General features: G+C 53.0%; 1 protein-coding gene across 2 annotated transcripts in view; it reads left to right on the top strand.

Annotated features, from left to right (window-relative positions):
• Positions 1-1,192: 1,192 nt before the first annotated feature.
• LOC142410987 (sodium- and chloride-dependent GABA transporter 2) overlaps positions 1,193-27,935 on the top strand; it is a 33,394-nt gene continuing 6,651 nt past the window's right edge. The window contains exons 1-8 of one of the 2 annotated variants that reach the window (XM_075504185.1): positions 1,193-1,272; positions 2,812-3,030; positions 7,686-7,820; positions 8,847-8,987; positions 9,572-9,656; positions 12,648-12,780; positions 16,779-16,913; positions 26,232-26,335. In XM_075504185.1, the coding sequence (XP_075360300.1) occupies positions 2,817-3,030; positions 7,686-7,820; positions 8,847-8,987; positions 9,572-9,656; positions 12,648-12,780; positions 16,779-16,913; positions 26,232-26,335 (947 nt within the window). In that variant the 5' untranslated portion in view covers positions 1,193-1,272; positions 2,812-2,816. Of the gene's footprint in view, positions 1,273-2,811; positions 3,031-7,685; positions 7,821-8,846; positions 8,988-9,571; positions 9,657-12,647; positions 12,781-16,778; positions 16,914-17,921; positions 18,056-26,231; positions 26,336-27,935 lie in introns of both variants that reach the window. The other variant, XM_075504177.1, reaches the window with a different exon arrangement.

Here is a 27,935-nt window from a genome sequence, read left to right as displayed (position 1 = left end):
TTACCTCTGCCTGTCCCTCTTCCCTGTTTCTCCTGTAGGAAGTCCGGTGCTGTGTGGGTATACCATAGATTAACGTGGTGACACCGCAGTGTTTGCTGCTTTGTTCCTGCTGTTCTCCTAAAACCTTCTCAAACTGCCTGTGCACAGCTCAGGTTTTGCTGCTGCTTTGCAGGCCGGATACAAGGACACTGAACCCAAAAGCATGATTTTTTTGTTTTCTCTTGCCCAAAATATTCATCAATCGATGTAATAAAAATATTTTAAAACCTTGCCTCATTTACATCCTTGGACAATCACAGCTGTAACGCATCTACCATGAACACTATCCCGTTCTGTTTGCCTTTTTTACGGCCTCAAAGCATGGAGCTAATGCCATCCCAAGTAATTTCCCCAGTAATCCCAAGACCTCCTTCCCAAGCAGCCACAGCTAATTTTGCAGTCCCAGCTAATTTTGCAGCTCAGTGTTGGGTATGCACAACTGGCGCTGTTTTTCTCCCTGCTGCATGATTTTTCATCTGCTGCTTGGTTGCCTGCTCCCACTGCAGCTTCTGGAATGATGTCCTGGGATGGGGCAGCGCTGCTCCTGGGAAAGACCAGTGGCAAAGCTCCCTGCGTGTGAGGGAAGAGAGCGTGCAGCCTGCCGAATTTCTGAATGAGGCTGTTTTGGGCCCTTAGTAAGAAGCAGCAGAGAGTTTAGCAGAGTTTATTTCCAGCTCAGAGCTCTGCTGCCCGCCGCTGCCTCTGGCCACAGCACAGCCCGGCTGCCCCCCTGGGCATCACGGGTTGGGCTGGGATGCAGGACCTTGCCCTGTGCCCGTGTCCTCCCTGCCAAGCAGAGACCCCACCGTGGGAATTCACCATGAATTCGTGTTTTGGCTCTTCCCCGCAGGTCTCAGGGCTTAGGCTCCCTCAGGCAGGGCTGCGGGGGCACCTGTGTGCGGTGGTCGCCCGTGCCTCCAGGGCCAGCGTTGGGCAGAGAGGTGATGGAGAGCGGAAGCCAAGCGGTCCCCGGCCCGGGAGGGAGAGCACTGGCGGAGGCGGCGTGAGCCCTTCTCGCAGGCGGGGGGAACGAGCCCCTTTGCACTGGCCATGAAATCAGTCATGTGTAGGTTTTTGTCCAGCCTTGGGGGGTGGGGGAAGGAATGTGGGTTGGGCGAAGTCTAGGATTACACCACCGCTGAATTTTTCTTTCCACACTTTAAATAGCCAGCACCTTTCGGTCCTGCCTTTGCGTCTCCCGTCGGCTCACGCCCCGACAGCACCGTCCGCAAGGTAACACCTCTGCCCCTGTTTTCTTCTGCCCTGCTCCCCCCGCGCCCCGCACCCACCCGGGTCTGCCGTGGATGAGAGGTCACGGTGCGCTTTCTGCCTGTTTAATCATTTTCTAGCGTGGAAGGGTCCTCCCCGTCCTTCCTTGCGGCCGCTGTCAAACGCCTGCCAGTGTTTCTTGCTCCTCTTCACGTCCCAAAGGGTTTTATAGGGCACTATGTAGGGGGAGGGGAGAGGCTGAAACTGCTGCTTTGCCTTTTTTTTTTTTTTCCTCTCCCCGGATGGGGGAGAGTGTCATTTGCTGCCAGTGCCTTTTCCTGCTCTCTTGGCAAGGGACTTGCAGGCAGGAATGAATGGCAGTGTTAGGCTGGGGCTGGGGAAGCTGCCTCTGCGGGACACGAGTGGGCTCGAGGGCCGGCACCGTGCAGAGGAAGGTGCCCTCCTTGGCACCAGGTCCTCATCAATCCCAGCTTCGGCACGGGGCGTTGGTGGGAACCGCAGTCCTCACCCTTTGCCCCACGGGGCTCGGCGGCCGGGAGGTCATCCTGCCCGCGAAGAGCAGCCTCAAACACCCCCTGAGCCTCCTGAACGGCTGCAGCAGAGCTGGTGCCACCCGTGCCACCCCTGCTCTGAGGCACCAGCCATGCTCCAGCAGTCACGCGATGCCCTGGCTTTCCTGGGAGGAGAGGTGTCCTCTCAGACGTTTTTTGGGGAAGGTGGGACAGCAGCAGAGGTGCCCACCTACTCTGTGCCGATCTGCTACACCTCTTAGCAGAGGTCTGTTTAGAGACGGGAGAAGCTCTTGCGGTGCCAAAGCTTCCTGAGAGTGGAACTGTGGGGAGCCTCTGCAGGCAACAGGCAGGTGTTTGGAGGGGAGAGATCCCAGATGGCCATGGCATCTGCACCCTTTCTTTTCCTGCAATTACAAGGACAGCACCATCTTCAAAAATCACCTTTGCTTGCAGCCTCGTAGTTTGCCAGGAACAGTTGCCACCACCGAAAGCAGAAACTTGTTTCCCTCTTATTTCAGTTTGTCCTCTTCCCACATCCATGACTTCTGTGTGTTTTGTGGCTTTCATTACATGGTCTGCAAAACCAGACCTTGGTAAGCAGTAACAGGGGAGAAGAGAAACCCTTATAAAATATCTTGTCAAGTATTTGATGCCGCTCTCCCCTCCAGCCCTAAGTCTGTTCCCAGTATCGGCTGCGGTGGGAGCTCCAGCCTGGCTGAGCCGCTGGGTCTTCTGTGTAACGCTGTGCTTAAAGGATGGGCTTCCAGAAGCAGGAGTGTTTTGAGATGAGTCAATTAAAAATAATGAAACTGATAGCGGCTTTTAGGGACTAGTTTTGGACTAAGCAATGAAAGTGCATGCATGCTCTTAGCACCTTGCTGCCAGCAGGAATCAGTATAAGGAGCAAGAGAGGAACGGTTCGGCATGTGCGTGTGCGAGCGTCCTCTCCCCTCTCTTGCCTCCCGTAGCCCAAATTTCTGCCTTGTTGCATGGCTTGTGCTGAACGTAACGGAGGAAACTCCTTCTGAAGGTGGGATGGATTACAGAGTTCCCGGTGCCGTCAGCAATGGCGAAACAGTGCCCGCATACCCCGGCAGGGAAAAGGAGAAGGAGGAGGAGGAGGAGGACCAGACCCTGGAGCGAGGGCAGTGGAACAACAAGCTGGAGTACGTCCTGTCTGTGGCTGGGGAGATCATCGGCCTGGGAAACGTCTGGCGCTTCCCCTACCTCTGCTACAAGAACGGCGGAGGTAAGTGCAGCCCTGGCCCCGGCCAGCCCCAGGGGCACCCGGTCACCGGTGTCCCTCCGCGGTCCCTCCTGCCTCTGCGACATCCGTGTCCGTCCCTGCTCACCCCCGGCAGCAGCTTCTCAGCAATGCCCGAGTCACGAGTCTGAAGAGAGGATGCCAACCTGCCAGCGTAGTGCTGCCGTCTGGGCCACAAGCTGGGTTTGTTTTGACTCGGTGGGACATGGGTGACTGAGTTGCAGTGTCCCAGGGTTTCTGGTGGCTGTGGCCATGTTTCCCTGAGGCGTGCGGAACCCTGGTCCTGCTGGTGAGGTGGGTGGCCATCTGCAGAGGGAGGCAGGAGGAGCAGGGTGGGGGCTCGGCTCTCTGAGCAGTGTCACTCACCTCGGCACCTCTGCCTTGAGGAGGACCAGGCGCCCTGTGCAAATAAGACGGTGGGTCCTGGCAGCGTAGCAGGGAGCGGTGTGGGAGGCCATGGGGATGTCTTTGCAGGTCCTGTGAGGAGGTGGAGCATTTCCTGGAGTCGCAGGGGGCCTCCAAGGGGCTCTCGGCCACAGGTCCTGGTCGGGTGTCTCACCGTGGAGGGATGTCCCCTGGGTGCTGGAGTCAGGTGGCAGGGACAGGGCAGAGTGAGGGGATTTTCCTCGCCCCGGTGCAGAAGCACAGCATCCCTCCTGCGCCCCATGGTGCCCTCCCCGGCATCGGCCGGAGCTGCGAGCGTGTGGGAGAGGGGACCCCTGCCTCTGAGCTACATGGCAGGGCTGCGAGGTGTGCAGATGGACGTGCTCGATGGAGCGAGAGAGAGCGGAGCGTTGCTGTGACCGGCGAGGTGCCGGCACATCGGTGCTGCCCAGGCTGTGCTTGGCAGTGGCTGGCGGCCGATGCCCTGCGAGGTCGGGCTGCCCCACAGCTTGGCAGCGGCGCTGGGCTCGCTTTTGCAGGTGGAGGATTGCCCTGGGCTTTTACAGGTGTTTGTGCCTGCTTTTAGTTTGTGGCTGCCTTTTAAGGGAGAAAACTGTTTGAAAAAACAAAAGCCCGAAGCTTTTCTCAAGTTTGGCTCGGTGGCACGTGGAGAGAGGGAGTTGCTCTCACTGTCTGGTGATTAATTGCTAATTGGGCTCTCCGGAAGGGCAGCGGAGAGGGGAAACAGCGCTTGGCTGGGAGCTGGCGGGGAGCGAGCGCTGGGGACCCAGGGCTGAAATCCCCTGGCTTGAGCTCAGGGTAGTCTCATGGGCCTCACTAAACTGCTTTCATCCCAGTGGCATAAAAGAGGATTAACCACTGTTTAGCTACTTTCACGCCATGCTTTGCTCAGCGCTTGTTTCTTTTCACCAGGTGGTCGGGCATTTTCTTTCCCTGTTGAAAAAGGAGGATTTTTCATGTTTTCTTTTTCCACAGGGAACATTTCTTGGCTGCTTGCTGAGCCATGTCTGCTCCCACTGCTGCACCCTTCCCGGGTGCCATCCCGTCGGGGGAAGCGGGACCCAGGACCCCATCCTGGCACCCCTTGCCTTGGGTGCCAGGGGAGAGCTCAGGGAGGGCTCTGGGGAAAGGGGAGCTGCCATGTGTGGTGGGACAGCAGAGGCAAGACACAAAGGGATTTCTCAGCCTTTTTTCCCCTCAAGAAACGGGCCTGAAGCAAAGCCCCGTGAAGCGGCAGAGACTACGAGGAGTTTGAAGTCTCAGGCAAATTGCCCATCTCCAGCCCCCTTTCCATGAGGTTAGAGAAAGGATGGCGCACGAGACTCTCGTGCAGAGAGGAAAGTGTTTCCCATATGACTTCTCCTGGGGCAGGGCGGTGCGACGAGGCTGTGCAGGACTCCAGGCTCCCTCCTGCCTCGTGGAGCCGAGCCTACCCCGGCCGGTGCTGTACCAAGTCCCTTGTAACGCCTCAAGATTAATTTTAAAAGCTGCCAGAGGTTTTGTCCTGTACTCCTTTGGGAAGGCTGGTCCAGGCACTTGCTTCTCTGGTACTTCGATAAAGGTGAGGGACCTTTATTTAATTTCCAGCTCCAGGTCAATCATGGCCAGCCTACGACCACTAGCTCTTGTGCCAGCGTTACCGTCCTGCTGGGATAGCTCTGCCCCGCTGGATGACTCTTTCTCCCCCCGCTGAACTGTGTGTAGGCAGCGGTGATAACTGCTCTCAGCTCTTGCTTTGCTTGCCTAAATATCAGGCTCTTCACAAAAAAGGTATCTGCAAAATCTGAGTTATGCAAAGAGGGTCAGCTGATCACTTTTCCTTTCTTTAGGGATATTTCCACAAGACAAAGGGTAGTCCCTTATGTATTTAGTGCTCAGTGTCTGATACCAAGGCCCTACATAGTGGAGAAAAAAAAAAAAGAGCAAAAAAATGTTCTTTTTGCTCTTGTTTGCTCTTGTTTTCGCCTCCCGTGGTGGGGTCAGGCCCTCCCTGGGCAGGCTGGCCCCGCCGATTGGGAAATACTGGGGAAGCCTGTCTGCTGGTGTGGCTGCCGGTGCCGCACCCCCTCCCCAGCGCTCCCCAAACCGGCCAGTCCCAAGGGCCCACCGCCGCCGTCCCCGTCCCTGCATGCGCGGAGGGGGAAGGGGCCATGGTGGAGTACACGTGCGGCAGCGTTTCCCCCTTTGCCTTCAAGGGGGTTCACCCACCGGGAGGGCGGACGGGGCTGGGCCGGAGGACATCAGCCAGCGCTGGGGGCTGCTCAGGTGTGCTGATATGGACCGCCATCCACGCCGCAGGCCCCCGCCGCCGGCTGCCCTCCCTGCCGCTCCCCTCGCCAGAGTCGTCGTGCAGGGCGGCTCTGCTGGGTGCCTCTCCTCGGCTTTTCCTCCTTCAGTCCAGTCCCTGCCGGAAGGCCGTCCTGCCGGCCTCCCTCTCCTGCCTGTGCGGGCAAGCAGCAGCCAGCCCTCTGCCAGCTGAAATGCGATGGGGAGCGGCGGTGGGGCTGGCGACGGGGTCGTCCCGCCCTGCCTGTCCCCCACCTGGGGGCGAGGGGAGCAGGGCAGATCACAGCCCCTGGCCCAAACGTATCTCTGCAAATCCCTCCTTCACCCCACCATATTTTCACATTATTTCGCAGCCCGTGTGCCAGGACCCTCCAGTTAGACTTCCAAAGCGTGAAACCTGCCTGAGACCTGAGATAACCAGAGGTGCTGAGGAAGGTGACAGGCCAGACCGCAGGCTGCAGATAAGGAAAACCCAGGCTGAGAGCTCGACCTGCCACCTCAGAGACCTCCCCTGGGATCTCCTGGCTGCAGTTTAGTTAAATACAAATTTTTATACAAGAATAATCTCTCTTGGAAATAGGCTCCACTTAATGTGATTGCACACAAGTTGGGAGTTGAGGGAACGGTGTTGATACAACCATTTCCCCTGCCGTTTGCCCTCACCGGCTTCTGTTTACTGGTAGAGGGAGAGCATGGGGGCAGATGCTCGTCGGTCCCCCAGGGCCGCCAGGTATCAGCATCCCTTCAGCTGCTGTTTGCCCACAGGGAGCTACCAAGAAGCTCTCCCTGTCTATTTTGTTGATTGCATTTTTTTTGCAAGACGGGAAGGGCTGTGGCTCTGCACCCCGCTGGGATGAGCACGGGGTGGGACTTGTGGCCGGTCCCTAAAGCCCGCCTTCCCTCTCCCTGCCCCTGCATGCTAGCTAAGCTTCTTAATGAAATCTCTTGGGTTTTGAGTTTACTTGTGCACCGGGATTGTTCTTTCCCATACACCCCCACCGACCCAAGCCCGGAGCCAGTTAGCATCTCACCGGCACAGAAAAGGCCTATGCAGGGAAAACGCGGTTAGGGGCTGGCTCGGTCGTCCCCTCCGACCCCGCGGGCCCCTCTGCGCCCGCTGCAGGCCAGCTGCTGCCCTCCGCTTGGGGCTACCCCTTTCCACGCCAGCTCCCCGTCCTGCCCCGTGTCCCTGCCTTTGCAGCAGGGCTTGAGCAGCTTCGGTGGCGCACGAGTGCAGCGGGGAGCGGGGACCATCTTGCAGGGCTGTCTCCTGTGCTCTGCGGGGTAAAGGCCATTACTGCGTTTAACGTTAGCCTGGGGTAGTCAAAAGGTTGATGCGTTTTCTCTCTCCCTGCCTGGTTTCATGACGGGCCTTGAACAGGAGGGCAGCCCTGGCTGCTGGCGTGAGGTACATACTTTCCTGCGCTGCTTGCTTTTTGTTTGCATGTCTGCTGCTTTTCGGTGAGCAAATGATTGAGCAAACCCACAGACTGGGTGAAGGTGTCGATCTCCATGTGCTCCTCAGTGCCTCGGTGTTGTCATCCACAGGCTTGTCAGCTTATTCAGTCAGAATAATCAATGTGAAAGGAGTCACCAACTTGATTAAAAGTCACAATGGTTTTACAGCAGGGTGTTCTCCTGTATTTCTATACAGCTATTAAGAACTTGATTCACTCTTTTCTGCACAAAAATCGGGCCTAGACACTTTCCTTTCCTCTCCATCTTTTCTAAATTTTTTTTTTCATGCAATCACATCACTCCGGGAGATGAAACACGAGGAAAATCCCTTTTTCCTGGCATCCCGACCGTGGTCTTCCCGCCCCTGCAGCCCCCATCCCTCCCAGGCTGTCCACCCCCAGGAGGGACCTGCACGGTGCCAGGTTGGAGACGGCCTGACCCCGGCCACCCCAGAGGGCTTATTTTTCCTATCTGCCACTTGAATCTGCCAGGTGCCTTCTTCATCCCCTACCTCATCTTCCTCTTCACCTGCGGGATCCCCGTCTTCTTCCTGGAGACGGCGCTGGGGCAGTACACCAGCCAGGGAGGGGTGACGGCCTGGCGCAGGATCTGTCCCCTCTTCGAAGGTGAGCGGGGTGAGCCCGGAAGGTCGTGGCAAGGCGGGGGGACCGTGGGACGCCGGGGGGACGAGCGGTGGTGTCTCTCCCCACAGCCTGGATCGTTACTTCCACGCATCTGCTGCCCACCCCTGGGGATCCCGGCCTGGGAGGGCCACCGGCTGCCCCCTTTCCAAAATCACGCTGGAAAAATTGATCGCCTTTCTCACCAAACAGTTCCCATCGCTACGTTACATCCTGGCTTCCTTCTTCACGGCCACGGCTCTGGCCAGGAGCTTTGTACCCCATCAAGGTTGTCCTCCAAGAGCTAAATGATGAAAATGTTTCTGGCGGTTATGAGGAACCTAAAACGTACTACTATTTTTTTAAGTCAATGCTATGTCATTTTCCTGAGTTTGCAGATGGTTTAAAACCTTAGTGGTGAAAGGTGTCAGCCGTCTTAATAAATCGTTAGCAGTCAGATCCTCTTCTAGCACTGTTTCAGCACTGTCATCCAGCCTCAAGCCACCTTCCATGATTTCTCTGAAAGTCTCAGTTGCCTCTTCCCCACCTACCAAAACCTTTAGATGCTCCTCCAGCACCTCCCAGAGAAGGTGTGCAGTGTTAATACAAAAGCTTCCCAAACAAAAGTGAAAAGGGATGAGTGAACAAAATAAAAAGCGAATTTTGGTAGGTATTACTCAGCAGGTGGAGCACCGCCGTATGTTTCTGTCCCTTTGGGTGGCCTTCCAACCATAATCTGCCCGTCCCCTGCCCAGACTCCCTCCCATTGCCACCCTTTCACCAGGGAAGGCTGTGGTGGGGTGGCAGGAAAAAGGGGGTCCCCGGGGCCCCTGCTTGGACCCCACTGATGCAGCACGGTGGGCTTTGGGGAGGGGATGGTGGCTGTGGTGGCCGCCCCACTGGCATTCATCCGGCAGCGCGGTCAAAATGCAGAGCAGCAGATGAAAACGTTGGGTGAGCACCTCCCAAGGGGAGTCCTGTTCCCGTCCCCCGGCACATGGGTCACCCACCTTCGGGGCTCGCTTTCTGCAGGAATTGGCTACGCCTCACAGGTCATCGTCGTACTGCTGAACTTCTACTACATCATTGTCCTGGCCTGGGCCTTGTTTTATCTCTTCAGTTCGTTCACCATTGACCTCCCCTGGGGCAGCTGCGACCATGAGTGGAACACAGGTGGGTGCGGAGCCCTCTCCTAGTCCTCCACCGGATCCTGGCTGAGGGAAACCTGCTGCTGCCCAGGGCCAAACCTCAGGAGCGTGGCTTGCCCCTGTGCGGGTGGGACCGCTGGTCATAGGGATGGGGAGTGCCGGGTCACTGCAGTGCTGCTGGCACTTTTGGGGGAAGAGGCTTGGCTGATCTGGGTCTTTGCTAGAGAGCACCAGTGCTGGCACTGCCCGACCACTTGCCCACCCTCCCTGGTGGCCCCTGCTCTGGGCTTCGGCCACTGCAGGCACTTTCCTTCCTGGCATCTTCCAGTCGTCTTGTGCTGTGTGCTAGCCATAGACCCAGTGCTGGTTGGGACTGCTCACCGTGCCCACTGGAAGGAAAAATTAAATGCCATAGTCTTAATTGTCCTAGGTTTCTTGCCAGCCTTACCCTGGAGGGGACTCCTTTTGTGCATCTTTGGGACTATACAAAATTTGTCTCAATGTCAATGAGTTTTGACACTATGCATGGGAAGGGAGGGATTTTTCAGGTCCTCCGGTACTCCAGCCACTGCTACTTATGCTCCATCTCTCCCTGGGCCTCTCTCGCAGGAAACTGCATGGAGCTGCAGAAGGCGAACTCGACGCTCAATGTGACCAGCGAAAACGCCACCTCCCCTGTCATTGAGTTCTGGGAGTAAGTAAAGGACAGACCTGTACCCCCCTTTCCTCCAGGACATACCTTCCCTGGGCAAGGAACAAGCCCTGCAGTGGCATGTCCTATTAACCCATCCTTGCCTGAAGAGGATACAAGAGAGGAAGCTGGGCAGGTTAGAGTGAAGGCTCACAGGGGCAGCACCATCAGTCAAGGGTGACATGGCTGGGCTTGTGCTATTTGTCTGGAGCTGTGCTGGCATGCCTCAGAGCCATCTGACTTTGTCCTTCTCTGACGCCGTATTCCTGTCCCTCTGGACCTTTTGGGCTCCTTGGTCTCAGTGACCTCAGTGATGGCTAGCTGACTGTGCAAGACCTTACCTCACCGCTGCTTTGCCTCCTTTAGTCCTTGATATTTCGCTTATTGTCCTTTTCTCCCTTATTCCTCCTCCGCTGTTGCACTTTCCCTTTCTCCATTTGTGCTGCTCCTCTCCCTGTCTCCTCCCTTGTTCTTCATTGCCAGCTGTGAACTTCCTTATACAGCTGTTTCCTCCTGCAACGTAGGTGAATTGGTTCCCCATCCTGAAGCTTTGGTTCAGACTTAGCCAGGGTGCAAACCTCAATAAAATTAGTGGCACTCCCTCAGGGTATAGTGGCCTTTACCCTATGGTTTGGATTATATATCTGCTGTTTATGTATCTGCTGGATTATCCGTTGCTCTTGTTCTGTTCGGAGCAGTCTGCCCCATGCAGTCCTTGACCTCCCTGGTGGCTGCATCCAGTGTAACCATGCTCAGGACACGGGTGCCAAGACTATAGGTGGGAGTATGGTGAGATCTGTGGTGATCCACAAAGCAGCAGCTCTGCGACGGGTTTTTGTCTGCATGCTTTGCAACCTGTAGCATGTTCAGCTGTTGAAGAGGAGACCTTAAAGCCCTGTGATGTACTGCAGGAGTCCATGCTGGTGAAGCAGTAGGTGATCTCTTTCCTTTGAATCGGTGCTACTGTGTGATACCAGCATGTTCCCAGGAGGCTCTGGCATGGTGGGTGGTGACTTTTGTATGTGGGCTAGCCTTCATCTTAAAAATAGAAAAAGAGGTGATGTTTTCACTTTAGAGTGACTAATATGCAAGCTATCCTGAGGAGAGAAGCTGACCAAAATCGAAATGAAGTGCTAGGGTCAGTTTACTTCACACTGGAATTTGCTCCCTCATTTCCATTGCTTTCTCCCCTTGTGTTTGTTACCCTGAGGTACAGAGTAGCTTTATTTCTGGCATGAAGGCACAGGCCTGTTGGCTTGGGATCTCTGATGATCCTCAGCATCTCCTGGGAGAACAGGCCCAGTTAAGCACTGAGCCGTGGCTAATAGACTGTGCAAGTAACCCCTCTGCTGCCACTGTGAATTTCCCTCATGTGTTTAGATGGATGGCGGGCTCTGCCCTCGCTGCCCTCAGCAGCGCTGCTGGCTGCTGTCAGCGCGCGGAGCACGCAGTACCTCCGGGGCATCCCTGGCTCAGCACACGGATGCTCTTTTTAAACTTTAAAGTTTTCCAGTTTTCTTTGTCTCCTGTGTGCTCCCTGAGCCTCCACTCTCCCTCTGCCTGCTGCTCACATGTGATTAGATGGTGGCCTGCCTTAGACTGCTTTTCCTGAGGCCAGCTGCTGGAAAAGTTGATGTGACCATCATCACTGCTGTGCCCATCCCTGTGTTACTGGGGGATAAGCACACAGGACTGGAAATTTCCGCTGTCCATTGCTTTTGATGCAGCATCTGTTCCTGCCCTCTCTGGGTGGGGAGGTAGGAAGCCACCGTTTCCTTGGGAAGCACTGACTTGCCAGTGGGCTGATGGCACGCTTCTGAGGTCTCTTCTGGCTGCAGTACAGTGCCCAGTTAATTACAGTCCACTGGCACCCTTTCCCCACTGGTTACAGAGTCCACAACCTTAGAAGCAGGCAAGGAGCAACATGGTGAAACGTATCTGGCAGAGCAGTGTGATTTTTCCGACCCCTCTCTCATCCCCTCAATCCGCCGCGAGGCTGTGGGACAGGAAAGGAGGCAGTGCAGTTCTCCAGGAGCGCGACCTTCATTTTGGGATAATCGTTGTCTTTTGCAGCAGGGCAGGCGTTGCTGCTGGGCTCCAGGGTAGTGCGTGTCCCTCTCTGCCTGTCTCAGGCTTGGGGTTTTGGGACTGCACCATGGTGTTTCATGCTCAGATCCATCTGTGCGATGTAGGAGATGGAGGAGGGTGAGTCCTTACTTCTGTAAGTGGTGAGGAAGATTTGACATACACATGGCAAGGAAAGCTGCTATATGGCCAGGGTGAGACCATAAGACCTTAGCTGAACCAAGGTCCATCTAGCGCAGGATCCTATCTCCACACTGGTTGAAAGATGATGCCCAAGGTGGCCTCTTCTGACTGTGCAGTGGGGATTATTGTGGTCTTGGTTGGGTCTTAGTCATGGTATGGGATGCTATGCTGCTCTGGGTCCTGAGGTGAAATATGTAGCTGCTCCTAAAGACAAAAGAAGTGTGCTATGGAGAAGGGGTTGGACATCATTGCTTCTTGGGTGGTCCTGATGGATTCTGCATGGTAAGTGCAAGGTATTATTCACTTTGAGGTTTGAAGCATGTCAGAAACTTTCTAATGTGCATGAAAAAGGCTCAGGCAGAGCTTGTGTGTGCAAAGTGCTGCATGTTCTTGCAGAGAGAGAGCTCTTACCTTAGAGGACAAGACAGATCAAGGGTGGGAGGAGGACAGGAGAAGAAGTGTCTTGGCCCAACAGACCAGCACTGGCATGAGTGTAGAAGCAAGTGTCCATGCGTGATCTGCCAGGCTGGTAGTACTTTTAAGAGGGGAGCACTGCTTGATTCCTCTGAGGCTTGCAGCTCAGACTTAGGCCTTGTTAGTAGGGCAGCTCTTCTCCCCAAAGCCATCAGGTGCTGTGGAGGTGTGGTGAGAACCAGCATGGCGTTGGGAACGTTAGTGGCCAACATCAGTGACACCTGGATGTTCCTTTGCTTCCCCCCAATGCAGGAGGAGAGTGCTAAAGATTTCTGATGGCATCCAGCACCTGGGCAGCCTGCGCTGGGAGCTGGCTCTGTGCCTCTTGCTGGCATGGATCATCTGTTACTTCTGCATTTGGAAAGGGGTCAAGTCCACAGGCAAGGTGAGTCTTTGGTTCAGATCAAGACTCTTCCCTTGATCACAGGTGGAGCGCCTGACCTACTCACCTTTTGTACGTTCAGAGAGGTCCTAGGGATCCCCTGGGAGCCACCCTCTGAAAAAGCTGGCAGGAGCCCGTGGGGCTCCACCTGCAGCAGGAGTGTGAGCCAGGCTCTGTGGTTTGGGTAGGAAAGGATGGGAGCGCTGAGACATCTCAGAGCATTAACTTCCAAGATGTATATCCCCATCTGCTCCCTCTCCATCCACAGGCCCAGGAGACCCTTCAGTCTTCCTATTTGTGGGGTGGTTGCATGTTCCCTTCCCTCCCACCACAGTGTGAGCAAGCGGCATGTTTTTGCCTCTGCTGGCAAGTGCAGCTGGAAAATCTTCAAATTCATTAGATAGTAACAAAGGTAACTCTGATGGCCTCAAAGCCGTCTCTGCCTCATCGCCATGAGGATCTTCTTCTTTTCTTTTTGTTCGTCCCAGCTCTTCCTACAGTTGCTCATATTCCCCAGCAATAAAGGTCTCCCTTTTTTTCCCCACACTAGTCACCACAGAGGTATTTCTTTGAATGCGTCTGGGAAGGGTTGGTGTGACTGTCCAGCTCCATCCCATGCTCCCTCTGTTGCAGAGTGTGCCACTGTCATTTGCACTGACCCCATTGCTTAGTTTCTGCTACCGCCTCCTGACCCATTCCCAGTCAGCTTTGTCTGGAGCCAGCAAGAACAGATGGAAATGAAAACGTTTAGTATGTTATTTAAATGGTGTCTTCTCTGCATGTTTTGAATGAGACATGATGTGCGATGGGGTGTAAATTTTAGCTGCGCCCATTCCCATCAAGTTGATGGCATGGATGTTAGCAGTTTCTCCTGCTTCCAGAATGGTCTGGGATTATGAAACATGACAGGGAAATCAAGCAGCTCGCAGAGATGATGTTTTCTGGTTTCCATGGAGTAAAATTAGAAGAAAAGAGCAACTGCTTGCTGTGGTGGCCTGGTAAAAGAAAGCAGAGGCAGTCTAATAACAGCAAATATGATACTAAGATACAGCAAACATAGTGTGGGAAGTGCTGAGAACAAATTCAGTCTATTTTAGATACAAGTTCTAGGTTAAACGCAAGTGCTTTTTAGCAAAAAGGACTAGCGATGGTGAGATCTTAACTTCTTGAAAACAGAAACCTTCTTTCAGTAAAGCAACAGTGTCCATAGGTTTATCAACCCTCCACATATTTAATAATCCAGCTAAAATGATGGCTGTGGGAATACAGTCCCACTGGGAAAGAGATATACCTTAGTTCTGGGGATTTGCCTGTGGAGGGGCAAACACCATGAGCTGAAATCATCCTACTCAGAACAGCAGCAGCGGGTCGCATCCTCCGACGTGGGGACTGCCCGTCCCCGAGGAACGCTTGCAGATGCAGGAGGTTGTCACAGATGGAACCACTTTGCCGAGGCATGTGGATCAGATTCAAATAAAACCCTGGATGTTGTTGACCAGCATGTGACAGAACGATCACACTGATCCCGGCAAGGTTCCTAGTGATGTAGTTAGTGCTAACAATGCCCGAGAAATAAAAAGGTTGGGTCTGAGCCAAGCACTGAGTAATATCTCATTGGATCCAGATGTTCCTGTTGTTAGATAGAAATTTGGCACTCTTAATCCAGCAAAACATTCTCCAAATTCAAGCCTCTGGTCTCAGTGCAGATGTGGGTGACTGTTGAGTGAAAAGCTTAACGTGCTAGTTCGCGCAGGCTGTGAAGCACATAGGACGTTACCAAAATGTGAATCCAAATCATATGCCAGACAACTACCAGTTTGTATTCTGAGCTCCTAAAACTGATGTTATTTAGAGATCCAGCCAAGAATGTGCCACCTGGCATCCTGGAAGAATGTGCACTAGGGTTCAAAGGCAATGGGTTGTTTTTATGATTTTTGTTTTTAATCTTGCTTTCATAAGCTGAGAAAGATTAGACTTGCATCCTGTCATTTCCTGAAGGAAGAATTTGGTTGTGTGGTAAATACAGGGCTGATTGTTAAGCTCGCAGGACCTGCAGATTTGATTAACTGTCACTGAAAAGCTCTAAATCAGAGACTCCTTGAAAATTTGAGAATGAAATGAATGATGGTGTTTGCCTGTGTTGAAGGATGCTGTCCCTGGTTTCCTTCAATGTTCAGGATGCAGATTCAGAGGGACAGGGATGGATCTCGCACAGACATCTCAGGTAATCATGAGCCCCAGCAGGGAGGTGTTTTTCACCCACCTCTGTGGCATTACCCAAGACTGCCGTGATATACGGAGCAGGGCACATGAAATGCATAGAAAAGCTGGAGTTGCAGACAGAGATGATAATCTAGTAGTGTGGTTTTTCAAGGATGGGATATCTCTCAAATCCTTCTGTCCTTCCACATTACAAAACTGAATCACTGAAGAGTGTGTATCTTGACTTAGAGGAAGACTTGCATTGCAAAGTAAGGTGCTTTGGACGTTGCTTTATTCAGAATGGAGTACACCGGAGTGGATCCAGAAAAAAATATCTTTTTGAATCACTACTGAGATCATAAGGATTACCCCAGGGCAGAGTGAAAGTGGTCGTACTGTCCAGGAAAGTCACACGCTTGTTCTTAGTAGGACCTCCTCTGATGCAGAAACTGCTATAGCTGTGGCAGAGCCTGCACCCCCCGCTCAGGGATGGTGGGCTTTAGGTGGATTTTGAAACAACTCATTCTGGATGGATGTGCAGGTGTGAGAAACAGATCATTTCACATCATTACATTTTGCGGTTCCTCCAGAGATGAGCTTTAGCTCGCTGGTGTGTAACTGCCAAAGCTGAGAAAAGAGCTGTAGGGTAGTATTCAAGTGAAGCGTGCTGATGCGAATCCTCACTCAGCACGTCCACACCGGAAAAACCTGAAGGAGCAGCATTTCTTTTTTGGCCTAGCACGATACAACAGACTGAACAACTTTTTCTCAAGTGGTCAATAAGTCTTGAAGGTGCGGGAGCAATGCAAAGGGACTAATGACACAACTTGAATTGCTGGGGAGGCTGCATAAGGCCTTGATATCAGTTTGTTTGTGTGGGAAACACAGACTACAACATGTTGTTGTTGTGGCACGCTACAGCAATTAGCCTGAACAGTCCTGAAAGTACCCTGGTAATTCCCAAATTGAATGTCATATTTACCAGACGTGGAGTCCCTGAAAGGATTAGCTGATACTGGCCTGCAGCATTCCCCCAAGGGACGTGGCTTCGTCGCTAGAGGAAGGGATTTCAACCCTACCTGAGCACCTCTGCATTGCTCATGGGGCTAGGGGCGTAAAAAGCAAGAGGGCACAGGTTAAAGGTCCTGTTTGGATCTGCGTCCTTGGTGGCAAGTCTGAGACCTGCTGCCCTGTTCTGCCTGAAATGCCCATGTTGGGTATTTGAGCAGGGGTCAGTCAGAGGCAGCGGCTGCGAGTCACTGCAGTGGGGAGCGGTGGGCACAAGCCAGTTGCCAGTGCCAGCCCTGAGTGGGGGACCCCCAGTGCTGTCCCTGGTGATCCTTCGGTAGCAATCACGCTCCAGGGTGTATCTCTTATCTGCACACCCCTTCACCCTTGCCACTAAATGCTGTGGAGAAGAGACTTTCTGTGTGTGACTCGGACTCTATTTGGGGTAGGGATGTGCAGGTGGATGCTGGGGGCAGCTCCTTCTCTGATACATGTAGATATTACACCGCTGGCTTCAGTAGAGCTACTCTGACTCCAACCTGGTGACAGCCTGGCTCAGGGTCTGGATTGCTCTTAGGACTAGAAAGGTTTTCTCTGGCTCCAGACACGCCGTGGCACATGACAAGTTTCCTGGGCACATTTTAAAATGCATTTCTTTCTACCACAGCCTGACCCATCCCTTGCCGCTGCCCATCTCCTCCAGCCTGGGGGTCGGTGCTGTGCTGCCGGCTAGTGCTGCGTGCTCTGGCCCGCGCTGCCCGCTCACGCTCGTCCCTTCGTCCTCCTCCCAGGTGGTGTATTTCACGGCCACGTTCCCATATCTCATGCTGGTTGTTCTGCTGATCAGGGGAGTCTCCCTGCCTGGGGCATCCCAGGGAATCCTGTTTTACCTTTATCCAGACCTCAGTCGCCTCGGGGACCCCCAGGTAAGATGGAGGGGAATCGAATGGCTGAGCTGTGTTTGCATGGATGCATGTGGCTGTCCTCTCCTTTTTCTTTTCTCACTCTTTCTTCCAATTTCTTCTTTCTGTCTCCTCTTTTTCCCCTCTGTGGGCATAAGGCAGGGCTGTGATATCAGTGCATACTCTGGCGGTCCCCGTGCTCTCTCGCCCTCAGCCTTCACCTGTGCTGTTACCGTATTTTTCTAGTCTGAGTTGGGTCTGAATTGCCCGGGGGTGCGTGCAGTGGGATTTAACCTTTCATCATGAGCCGCGCCAGCCATCCCCCAGTTTTTTGGGGAGACTCCCGTGCTGCGGAGGCAGCCTGTGCGTGGGGTGCTGCTCGGCACCGTGCCAGAGGCTTGTGGGGACGAGCCCTGCTCCCAGCACGCTTGCTCCGGCTTCCCTGAGAAGCATGTCGGGTGCAGGGATGGTGGGAGCCGTGGCGTGCTGCAGCACTTCCCCAGGACCCGGCCGCCCTCCTCGCCTCCCTGTCCCCGGTGAGAAATTCCTGCCTGTCTGACGGGAGGGTCAGTGCCCGACTGCTGCTTTTAATCTCTTTGGGACAAGTTCTTCCATGTTAAATCCTGGCTCCAGCTGAGCTGCTGTACCAGCCTTTGTGTGAAGGTGTTTCCAAAGGAGATTAAAGGGTGCCTGCCTGGAAAATAGGCCAGCAAAACCCTTCGTAACCCCGTTAACTCTTTCTGGTCTAGCCCCGGTGCTGCCTTGGTTATTAATTTTGCAAACAGGGGCAGAAGTGTCGGGGGAGGAACGGCTCCGGCTGATCCTGCCCTCCCTGATGGAGGAGAGAGGATCCCTGTGGGTGGGGGTAGCAGCGTCTCGGGGGCCGCTGGCTGGGCTGGCATCCCCGGGTCCCGCCTGTGCCACCGGTGCGTTGTGGCTCTGTGCAAGTCAGTTTGACTTACGGCTTCCGATCCGGGGAGCTAAACACGAGTGTCCTGTTTCCAGCTCCAGGCGGTCTGGTTTTTATCACAGGAAGGACTTGGAGTTCCTGCTCAGCTTTCTGGAAGTCGCTCTCTGGTCAAGGCTGTGGCTGAGCAGGGGGTGAAAAGCCTGGTTTTCCAGCACCGGCTGCTCTCATGCCCTCTCAGTTTGCCTGTGGAGAGGAGGTGGGTAGGACAGCTGCTCCTTGGTGTGAAGGTGCAGCAAGGCTTGGAAGGGGGTGAGGACAGGTCTGTGTTTGCAGTGGTTGTGGCTCCATTTGTGCCGATGAGGTGCGAGAGACCTCTGAAATAACATAACATTTTCAAATGGTGCTCATTCACTTATGAAAAGTCCTGTTGTTCCTGTGGCTGTGTCGCCCAGGGGACTGAATTAAACCACTTCAAGCATGGCATGGTTTTGCTGGTACTAGCTGTGTCCTCATTAGGTCCGTCCTGGCAAACTTTTTCAATTACAGCCTGAGCTTTAGAAGCACAGCTTCTTTCCAGCCTGGAAAATGCTAATGCGCTGGTAGAAAGGCAGAGTAACCCTTCAGAGCAAGAGGATGGCTCATCCTCAACCGGGGGAGGAAAACTTGCTCCTCCCTCCCTGACTCCATCATTTCCCGATGAACGCTTCGCTTCTGCGGGAGAAAAGCAGGGGTCGGTAGCAGTGGTTGCCTTCCTGCAGCACGCTTTAACCGTCCTACCGAACCAAGTAGCAGGGCTCAGGGTTTCCCTCGCGTTTTCCCATCAGAGAGGGAAGGGTTAGTGCCCCAAGCCCCACATGTGCGCGGCTGTGCCTCCCTCTCTCTGTGCCGGGACAGCATGAGTCCTGCCAGCCCATCGGGGCCAAGTCGATTATAATTGATTTGCACTCAGAGGATGGCGAGCTGTAATTGTTTACCCGCAATCCTGCGCTGCCTGGAAAAATGGAAGATTCTTTAGTGCCTGGGAAGGGATTCTGGAAATTAAAAAAAAAATATTAAAAATACCCTCTCCAATCTGAGCCTTATGATAAGGCATCTCAAGGGGAACTTTAAACAAAGGGCAAACAATATACAAGGGGACAAAATCAAAACTCCTTTAAAGTTTATGAAAAGCTAGGTGAAAAGAGGCGATTAATTATTTAGCCGATTCTGCCAGGGGAGCAGCAGCAGCTGAGATGTGATTAAGTGTCAGAATATCAGACTGGTGTGTGGAAATCATTGCTTTTCACCTGCCAAATGACCTTGGACGGAAGTGGGAAATCCTGCCTACGAGAGCTCAGGCCAGCTGATTGATGGTGGTCTCTTCTGGCCATGAAGTCTATAATGCCCTAAATCTGCCTGCACCTTCATTTTTTAAATCTATGAAATGCTTATAATTAAAATGGTAAATAAAATGCATTTGATAGGTAGATCGGACTATACAGAGAAAATGTCAAGCAAAAGTTTTGAATAATGAAGTCGTTCTGCTCAAATACAAACAGATAACAGCAAAACCGCCAAAGAGATCATCTATTTTGAACTGTATGCCCCCAAACTAAAAAATCCAAAAAAGCAACCCCATAGTTTGGTTTTTATTTGTATAATATTTAGTATTAGGATGTTAGCATGCCAGCCATTACTAGGCCCAAATTCCCCCATCCCCCCCCCCTTGATTGCATTTCTGTGCTCCAGAAGGTTCCTACTTATTTCATAGCATGGGTTGTGTTTTAAGCGAAAGAGGGTCTCAGGATTGTTCACCATTTCCACTTTTGATCACTCCACCCTTTGCAATTAACTTTGTGGCAATTTTATCAATTGTTTATTTCAGTAGATAATGCTGGGGATTTATGGATGTGATTAAGGAGAGGGATGCACAGTGCGATCTGCTAGTGGGAAGCTGAAACAAGAGGAATTCATAGTAGAAATCATGTTTAAGTGTGGGAAACTTGTCATTAGAAGAACTTTTCTCAGGCACTGGCAGGCTCTCCGTCGCTTGATGCTTTCATACCACGACCAGACGTAGTTTTAATAGACAGATTTAAAGAGAGGACTGATGGGCTTGGTGCAGAAAATGCCAGCAGTGTGTTTGGGTTTGCTTTAAAGAGAAGAAATGTAATGGTCTCCTTTCACTCTGGTATCAAGTTTCAAGTGATTTTAGCTAAATTTCATTAGGTTTAGTGAGTAAGAATGAGGAAGGAGTAAATTCAGCAGCCTCTGAGCATTTCCCTCTCTGGAAAAGCAGCAAATGTTTCTCAAAACCTCCCACTTCTGTTTTCCTCTTGAAATTTCCAGAAAACCCACCACCTTGCTGTATGTGCTTGTACTTTATCCAGTCTTTATATAAAGGAAGAACTTTCTATGATGACCTGCTTTCCATCTGGCCCAGCTGTGCCGAAGGCCCCGGTGGGGGCTGTACCCCTGCTCCTGGGGGCAGAGAAGCTCCGGTGGTGCTGAGGACCAGCAGAGGACCCGCAGCTCTGCAGACACCCCGTAAGCAGTCCCCACCGCCGCACCGGACACCCGACCTGCACAGCACTGTGCCGGGACACCCTGACTTGCTCTGACAGCTAAATTCAGAGCATTACCTTTATCCAACCTCTGCTTCTCATTGTCTCTCCCTCTCTCATCTGCACTACTTCTCAAATAACCTTCCCTATGTCCCTCTCATTTTCTTTCACTCATTTCCCCGGCGGTTGCTTTTTGGAGCAGCGTTTGCCCCTTCAGAGTCCCCAGAGGCTCCTGCTTCCCGACAGATGCGGCGGGAAGGGGAGACAAGAGGTGAAGATGCCCCCAGCTCTTTGGGGGGCTGCCCACTGTGCCTGTGGCCAGAGAGGGAGGCTGCTGGGGTCCAGCTCGCGGTTTGCACCGGAGCAACTCTCGCTGCCGAGGCTGTGCTGAGGATAAGCCCCTCGGGCCACCACAGGGAGGACAGGAGGTGCGTGCATCTTGCAGGGCTGTGACCTGCTGGGTTAGCCATGGGCCCCTGTAGCCACGCTGGGGAGGGGGCCAGAGCCCCCAGATTCTCTTCAAATTCAGGCCCCTCTTGCTGCTGCTCCATGGCCAGCGAGAGCTGCTGCTTCCCAGCGAGAGGGGAGGGCGACTATGGGCCTGCTAAATATTATTTGTTCCCCTTATTTATTTTTTTCCCAGCAAGCCTTTAACTTGACCCCGTGCGCTCGGTTTGTGCTGTTGCCGGCCCCCCGCTTCCCCTTTCTGAAGGCGAGCGTGTTTGTTTTCATGCCGGAGGGTGACCCGCTGCGCCTGTGCGTGGATGCGTGCGCCGGCGGGGCTGCTGCTGGCACGCTGCGCTTGCTCCCGCCACGTGCCCTTGCGCCCCAGCCCGGGGCTCTGTGCCCCCCAGCCCCAGCAGAGGGGCTGCAGAGGGGCTGCAAGCCCGGGCACTGCTGCTGTCCTTGCCTGGGGGGCAGAGGGCAGGTACCGGGCAGCATGGGGGGAGTGCTGGCAGCTCCTGCAGCGTGCTGGAGGGGCTCAGGGCTGGCGTCCTCTTCTCCGCCTTGCCGGAGCAATGCATCGCGTGGAGTGAACCACAGCTGTATTTACCTTATGGGGCTTCCTCCTCCTCCTCCCACGCCTCTCACCAGCCCTGCCAGCGTGGGACCCGGGTGGCCGGCCGGCCGCGGCCGCGCAGCCCTGCTGAGTCTGATCTCAGCGCTGACATAGCAGGAAGGAATAAAGCTGTCTTTCTGTCCGCCCGCAAGCAGTGGGGCAAGGGGGACCGTAAAGCCTGGCTTCCCGGGCAGCAAGGAGCATCCCTCAGAGCATCCCTCGCCCCTCTGCGCTGCCCTGGGGCAGGCAGCTGTGCTCTTCAGGATGAACCAGAAACCTGTTTGTTTTCTTGCGGTGTTTAAAGAAACCCAGCAGTGGGAGGGCTCCCCGGGTGTAAAATGTCCCTGTGGGTCGGCGGGTGCCCCAAGGTGTGGGGGTTACATGAGGTCGGTGCTCACTGGCAGGGCATCACGGGGGCCTTGAGTGCCAGCACAGGGCGGTTAACTGGGGAACAAAGACCCCATCCCTGATTCCTAAGGAGCCTGAGGACATATTTTCCAAGCTGCTGGGGCTTGGGGCTGGGAACGTGGTGCTTGGCTGGGCGTAGAGCAGGCAGAAGGACCAGGAATGCTTTATGGAAATGTCAGTGGCTCGTTCCCTGCCTCCTCTCTCCTGGGATAAATGAGGACGAAGGAAAGCATTGGCCTGGGCTGTGCAGCAGTGGTGGGCTCTTTGTAGCAGGGCCCCAGGGCCGCACAGCCCTGCACCATTGCAGTGCTGCGGGACGTGGACTGCGTCTTTGGGCTGGGGCCTGTGGGCCAGTCCTGAATGAAGGGGGAAAGGCAATAATCTGGAAAGGGTGCCCTGGGCATCCTGAGGTGAAATCTTAGGAATCGAGATCTCCTCTTTTAAGGCTGGGCTGAAGCGATGTGTTTGCATGGTGCAGCGGGTGGCTGGTGGGTAGCACCAGTGCCACGGGCTGAGCTGTGAGCCGAGATGCTGGGTGCGAAAGGAATGCTGGTTGAACCGCAGCTCAAGACTCGGGTGGTTTTTGCTCTCTGCTCTGCATTACGCTGAGCATGACCCTCCACGCAGCATGTACCCACTCCATGCTGTATCATCTCTGCTTGCTGATGGGGACAGTTTGGCGCTTCTCAGCATGGCACCTGTATTTGATGTATGACCTGCACTGCGGTTCAATAACATTTTGCTTGAAAATGGTCTTTACTCTTATTTGTAAGTACTTAGAGATCTTCCTAAGGAAGGATCTGTTTCAGTACAGGGGGCTATTAAATTCCAGTACATGTAATAAAGCGAATATTGCTGAGAAAATTAAGGGGCAAAGGAATATGTCCTCTTCCAGGCCATAACCATCTTGGATAACTGCAGCCCAGTTGTGAAGGCTTTGGCTAAAAACAGAGAGTAGGAGGTTATTACAAACTGGAGTAAACAACATGTTCAAGGAAATTGAATTGTGAATTAAATAAACTGGATGGCTTAGAAAACCGCAGACAACAATCAAATCAGAATACCCATGCTGCCAATGTGCCAGCAAAATCTGAACAGGATAAACTTTACTAGTCTCTTTGGGAGCAGCGGCCAGAGAAGAGCAGCAAGCTTTTATCTGCAGGGGAAAGAGAGCCCTGCCTGACCCCAGCGAGCCCCTTTAGTCAGAGTGGAAATATTAAAATAATGAGAGGCTGTTGATCAGCAGCACAGGAGGGAAAGGGGGGTCTTGGAAGGGCTGAAAAAAACATTTCTCTGAGTCACTGCAGGGGGAGAAATGAGCACAGGCAGCAGGTTGGGGAGGGAAGATTTGGGTTGCTGTTTTCTGAAGCGAGTGGTCTGTGTTGTCCCCCTGAGCCCACAGGGTCAGGTGAGCAGCGGTGCTTCTCGTGAGGGGCTTGAGGAGGAGGCTGGACCACAGGTGGGCTGAGGCCCCTTCCGAGCCCAGTGACCCTGCAGTCCCGGGACTTGCTGCCGCTGCTCAGGTCTGTCACTAGTGGGTCAGGAGCACACACGGCATCAGTCTTGTTGCAGTCCATTGACCCCCAAGCCATTTGGGAACTGCCAGGGGGCTGGGAAGGACGCAAAGGTGGCTTGGTTTTTGGCCCAAGAGCTGCAGTAACCTTTTAAAATAGGAAATAAAGTGCAGGCAGCCCGAGCTGGTGCTCACAGTCATGCTGACTAAGTAGGATCATAAACTCTGCAAGCCAAGCTTAGCTTTATTTACAGTTTCAGCCACAGGCTGCCTTGCTTCAAATGGGAGCGTGTGCTCAGGCAGGTCCTGTATTCCCTAAAGACATCCCTTTGGGGCTGGGCTCCTACACAGCCCAGCGTGCACCCCACGGGTGTTGTGTTGGGCAGAGCAGGCAGTGGAGCGGGGAGGCCACAGACACCACGCTGGTCTCTGCTGCACAGTCAAGGGTATCACTGGGTTTTAGAAATGAGCCACTTCATAAGCCACGGAGCTAATGAAGCTTGGTGTCTTGATATTTGGCTTCTACCATGGCTGGTAAAGCACCAGTTCTTTTCCTGCCCCTGGGATATTTCTCATGTCTCTTGTTCGTGTGATTTATCTGATATTTAACACTGGTTGACTCTTCCTTCCTGTAGCTTTCCGCTCAGTGGGGACGCTGTGTTCCTGTCTTTTTCCTGTTCCCTGGCTGTTGTGAAATTCATAGGTAGCTGATATCCTTCAGGTTTCTACCAACTGTTAAATCTGGTTGAAATTTGTCAACTGAGTCCAATGTTATGGCAAGTGTGGGGTAGGCAGTTTGATGGCAAAAGTCTTGTTATTTTGATAAATTGAACTATAAGGGCTCCAAAACCCATGAGAGGGTGTGATTCGAGCTCAAATTTGATGAAAAACCGGAGCTCTAGCAATGAAGAGCAAAATAAAAAGCAAACCTAACAAAACATTTCACCCCAATCTGTTCAAAGATACTTAAATTATTGATGCAAAGGTGTCAGCTGGTCCAGCTCCCCTCAGTGCCTTGCTGTGCCTAAGAAGTAGCTGAGAAGTGAAGGCTGTACCCTTACTGCCCACAAGCACAGTGATGCTTTAGGAATCAATTATAAAAAGGGTTTTGGTTTTTTTCTAATCTTTTTGAAATGCAAAAATGAACCAATACCCTGCTCTCTAAACCCACCTCCCCACGCATGTCCTCCAAAAAGAGTAAAATACACTGAGGTCAATTCCTTTTTCAACATCCCAGTGCCTCGAACTAGCTGTCCCAGTCCTACCTCATCGTCTGTCCCTTCCCATTCTACAAATCAGAGATTTGATCTGACTCCCTGTGAAATTGTGAACAGGGTTTCCATGGACCGAAGAGAAGGTGGTGGGGCTGAACGTTTAGCAGAGTCGCTTGCTTGCAGGATAGTCAGGGAGAGTATTTTCACCAAATCCAGCCCTACCAGTGCTTTGCTTTCTCTCCCTGCTGACTGCGCTGCTGGGTCTTGCAGCAATGGGCAGGGAGAGGATTCGTTCTGTGCAGCTGTCCCTTGAGCTAAAAACAGAATTTCCTCCAGAAAATCACAGCTAATGGGATCGTAACATCCCTTCGTAAGGCACATGAGCCTAGGAAAGAGAAGAGGTAAATATGAAACAGAACCTCCTGCCACACGATTGCTCTTTGGCCAGTATGGAAGAGGAAGGGCAGAACCAGGCATTGGTGAGGGTGACCTGAGCATCAGGGGTGGTTGGGCAGGTGCTGCCCAGCTGACCATTGCCTCAGGACCTGAGGTCTTGGCTGACAGGTAAAGGTGTGATTCGGAGTCATCAAAACCACTGTGGTGATTTCCATTGACTTCTGTTCTTCTCAGAGGGGATCCTGGGGCAAGGCTGGTGTTTGCCTGAGGGCTCACCAGCACTGCTACTCTGGGGAAGGAGGGTACTGCCAAATGGAGACTTTTCTCATTAAAGTTGTCCCAGTAATACTTTTCTTCTGCTTTTCTTTCCTGACTAGCTTCTCTTTTGTCTCTAGAATGTGTCTGGCCTTCAGCATTGGTTGAATGATTGTCTTATCTCTATTTTGTAAACCCCTTAGGAAGAAAAATCTTAGAAAACAGAGGGTTTAATTAATAATCTTTGTCAGTGCTTCATTCCTCACTGTTGGTTCCTGCTTTTGCTGTTCTCTGCAGAAGGCAGTGGCAGTGGCTGTATTGGTGACTGCACACAGCTAGGCTTTCAGATCAAATTTGGCATTGACAAATGTCAGCCTCGGAGCACTGGGACATGTTATTGACAGCGAGAGCGAAGTGGAGTTCAAAGGCACCTCATGGGACTAACGGCGTTCTTGTATTTTCTTTTAGGAGCTGTCTTTTGCAAACAACTCTATTTCTAATACTCCTCTCCACCCCAGTTAATTTTCTTTCAAGTTTTGGAGCCCTTAAATTAGGTCTTGGAGAGAAGGGCCACCACCAGAAGCTGTATATACTTGTGCCACCCCGTGGGAGACCAGGCTTGCCCAAATCAAGTCCCCCTCCTCTGCTAGCAGAGGGCTCCTTCAGCACTCGTGGAAAGTGTTCATTTGATCTCTCACTGCTGGGAGGCTCTGGAGAGTCACAGGTTCTGCAGATTTGTCCAAGGAAGAAAGAGACGATGATGATGAGCTATACATGCTGTGGGTTTGCAAGGCTCCCAGTGCATCCCTTCCCTTTGGCACTCTTACCACCCCCTGGGTGCTTCACTGAGCACTGTAATTCCTGGCACTCTATAACCTGCCCCTAGAAAAGGCTTGCCTAAATGCTGGGTATTGCTGACCTCCTGATCACTGGCCTTTCTGCTGGTTGCGACAGTCCCTAGGGCTCTGCCTCTTCGCATCTGTGCAGTATCTGTGCGCTGTGCTGGCCTTGTCTTCTCACCTGTGTTTGCATCTCCCTTGCAGGTCTGGATGGATGCAGGCACTCAAATCTTCTTTTCGTATGCAATTTGTCTGGGATGCCTGACAGCTCTGGGCAGCTATAACAAATACCATAACAACTGCTACAGGTAACTGGAGCACGGCTCTGCTGCCTAGAGCCTTCCCCTCCCTGAACATCAGTGCACATAGGCTGGTGAACTGCTGGAGGCTATTGGCCTTTTGAAGTGTCGTGTTTTCTGTTTCTACTCAAGGCGTAAGAAAACTCTTTCCGGGTGTTTTCTTCCCAAATCCAGCTGTGCTTTCTAGCCAAGGCAACTTTCTGTCCGTGCCATGGACGACACATCCTCTTCCACACCAGCTGAGACCCAGCAAAGTCCGATCCTCTTCACTAGCTTTCTGGCCCCAGCCCACACCATAACCTCCCCTATTACATGGGTGCATGAGTAGCCATAGGGGAAGCAGAGCTGTGACATCTAATGGCTCTAGACTGGAGTCCTTTCACCTTGGCGTTTATTCTTCCTAGGTACATTTGGACCTAGTGTCTTGCACAGTTGTCAGTGCTCTGGGTTCCTATGTGCTATCTATGGTCTACAGATAAACCTGCAGATATGACTTCTGCTTCTTGCATACTCTCCCTGTGCTGGACTACTGTTGAACAGAGATGGGCCAGCCTGCCAGATTCAATCAGGCTGTCAAGTGGAAGTGGTCAGGTGAAAATAAACTCATTTCACTGTAGATGTATCTAGCATCTGGAGCTGCATCCCTAGGGGTAAAAGGCTAGTGCGAGTGGAAGAGTCCTCTAAAGCTACCCGCCTCCCTTCCCACCCTTTCTCTGCTGGCTGTGTTGCTCCTCACAGTGGTTGTCCCTCCAACTTTTAAATTTGAATTTGTTGTCATTGCTGTGGAAGGTCCAGGCAGACCACCAGCTACATGGTCCTTGCTTGGCATCTTTCTCTCGCTTCACCTCAGGAGAAGTTCACTCCTGCTGTAGAGATGCCTCTCCAACAGCAGCTGGGCTTGGACTCCTCTTCCTTTTCATGTCCCTTCTCCCAGATGCAGTTTTGAGAGAAAAAGCTGTTGGAAAAGAAGAGAGAACAGATCTGGCTGTGGCCTGCTGCATGCCCGTTGGCATTAGCTCTCTCTGTCTCCAGTCTGGATGTGTAACATGGAGATGATGACAGGGGCTGCTTAGCAGCAAGGTTGTAAAAAGCTTCTGTAGCTGCAGCTGGGAGACACTATAGAAAGGGGAGACATGTCTGTTTGCGCACAAACCCTTTATGCTGTTTGGCTTTGCTGGGGAAGTTGTTCTTAGTTTCGGTGTTAAACATCTCACCAGCCTGTTCCCAGACATGGACCCAGTTTTAATGAGTCGGTCCTATGCTCTGCAACCTTGGTTTGCACAGGGAGCCAGGACCAGGCTTTAACAGGGCAGAGGGACACCAACAGGGTTCCCCACTCAGTTATCCCAGGCGAGGTGTAACCTTTGGTGACCTGGGAAAAGAAAAGGATGTGGGCAGGAGCGACCATTGCTCCTATGGCAGCAGTCCAAGATGGCACCAAACGGCACTTTCTGGTACTGTAAGAGATATCATCAGGGCTCCCTGGCTCCCTTTTGGGTGAAAACCTGGAGAAACCTCTTTGCTCTGGCCATTGCCCGCATGTTACCCTCCACCATGACACCCCTTCCCACCTGCCAGGTGACTGGAGAGCACCTTCCAGCCCGTACCT

Source organism: Mycteria americana, chromosome 1 (assembly GCF_035582795.1).
Source record: "Mycteria americana isolate JAX WOST 10 ecotype Jacksonville Zoo and Gardens chromosome 1, USCA_MyAme_1.0, whole genome shotgun sequence".
NCBI classification, from domain to species: Eukaryota; Metazoa; Chordata; class Aves; order Ciconiiformes; family Ciconiidae; genus Mycteria; species Mycteria americana.
Note: the sequence above shows the minus strand (reverse complement) of the source record. Positions and strands in the feature narration are given on the sequence as shown.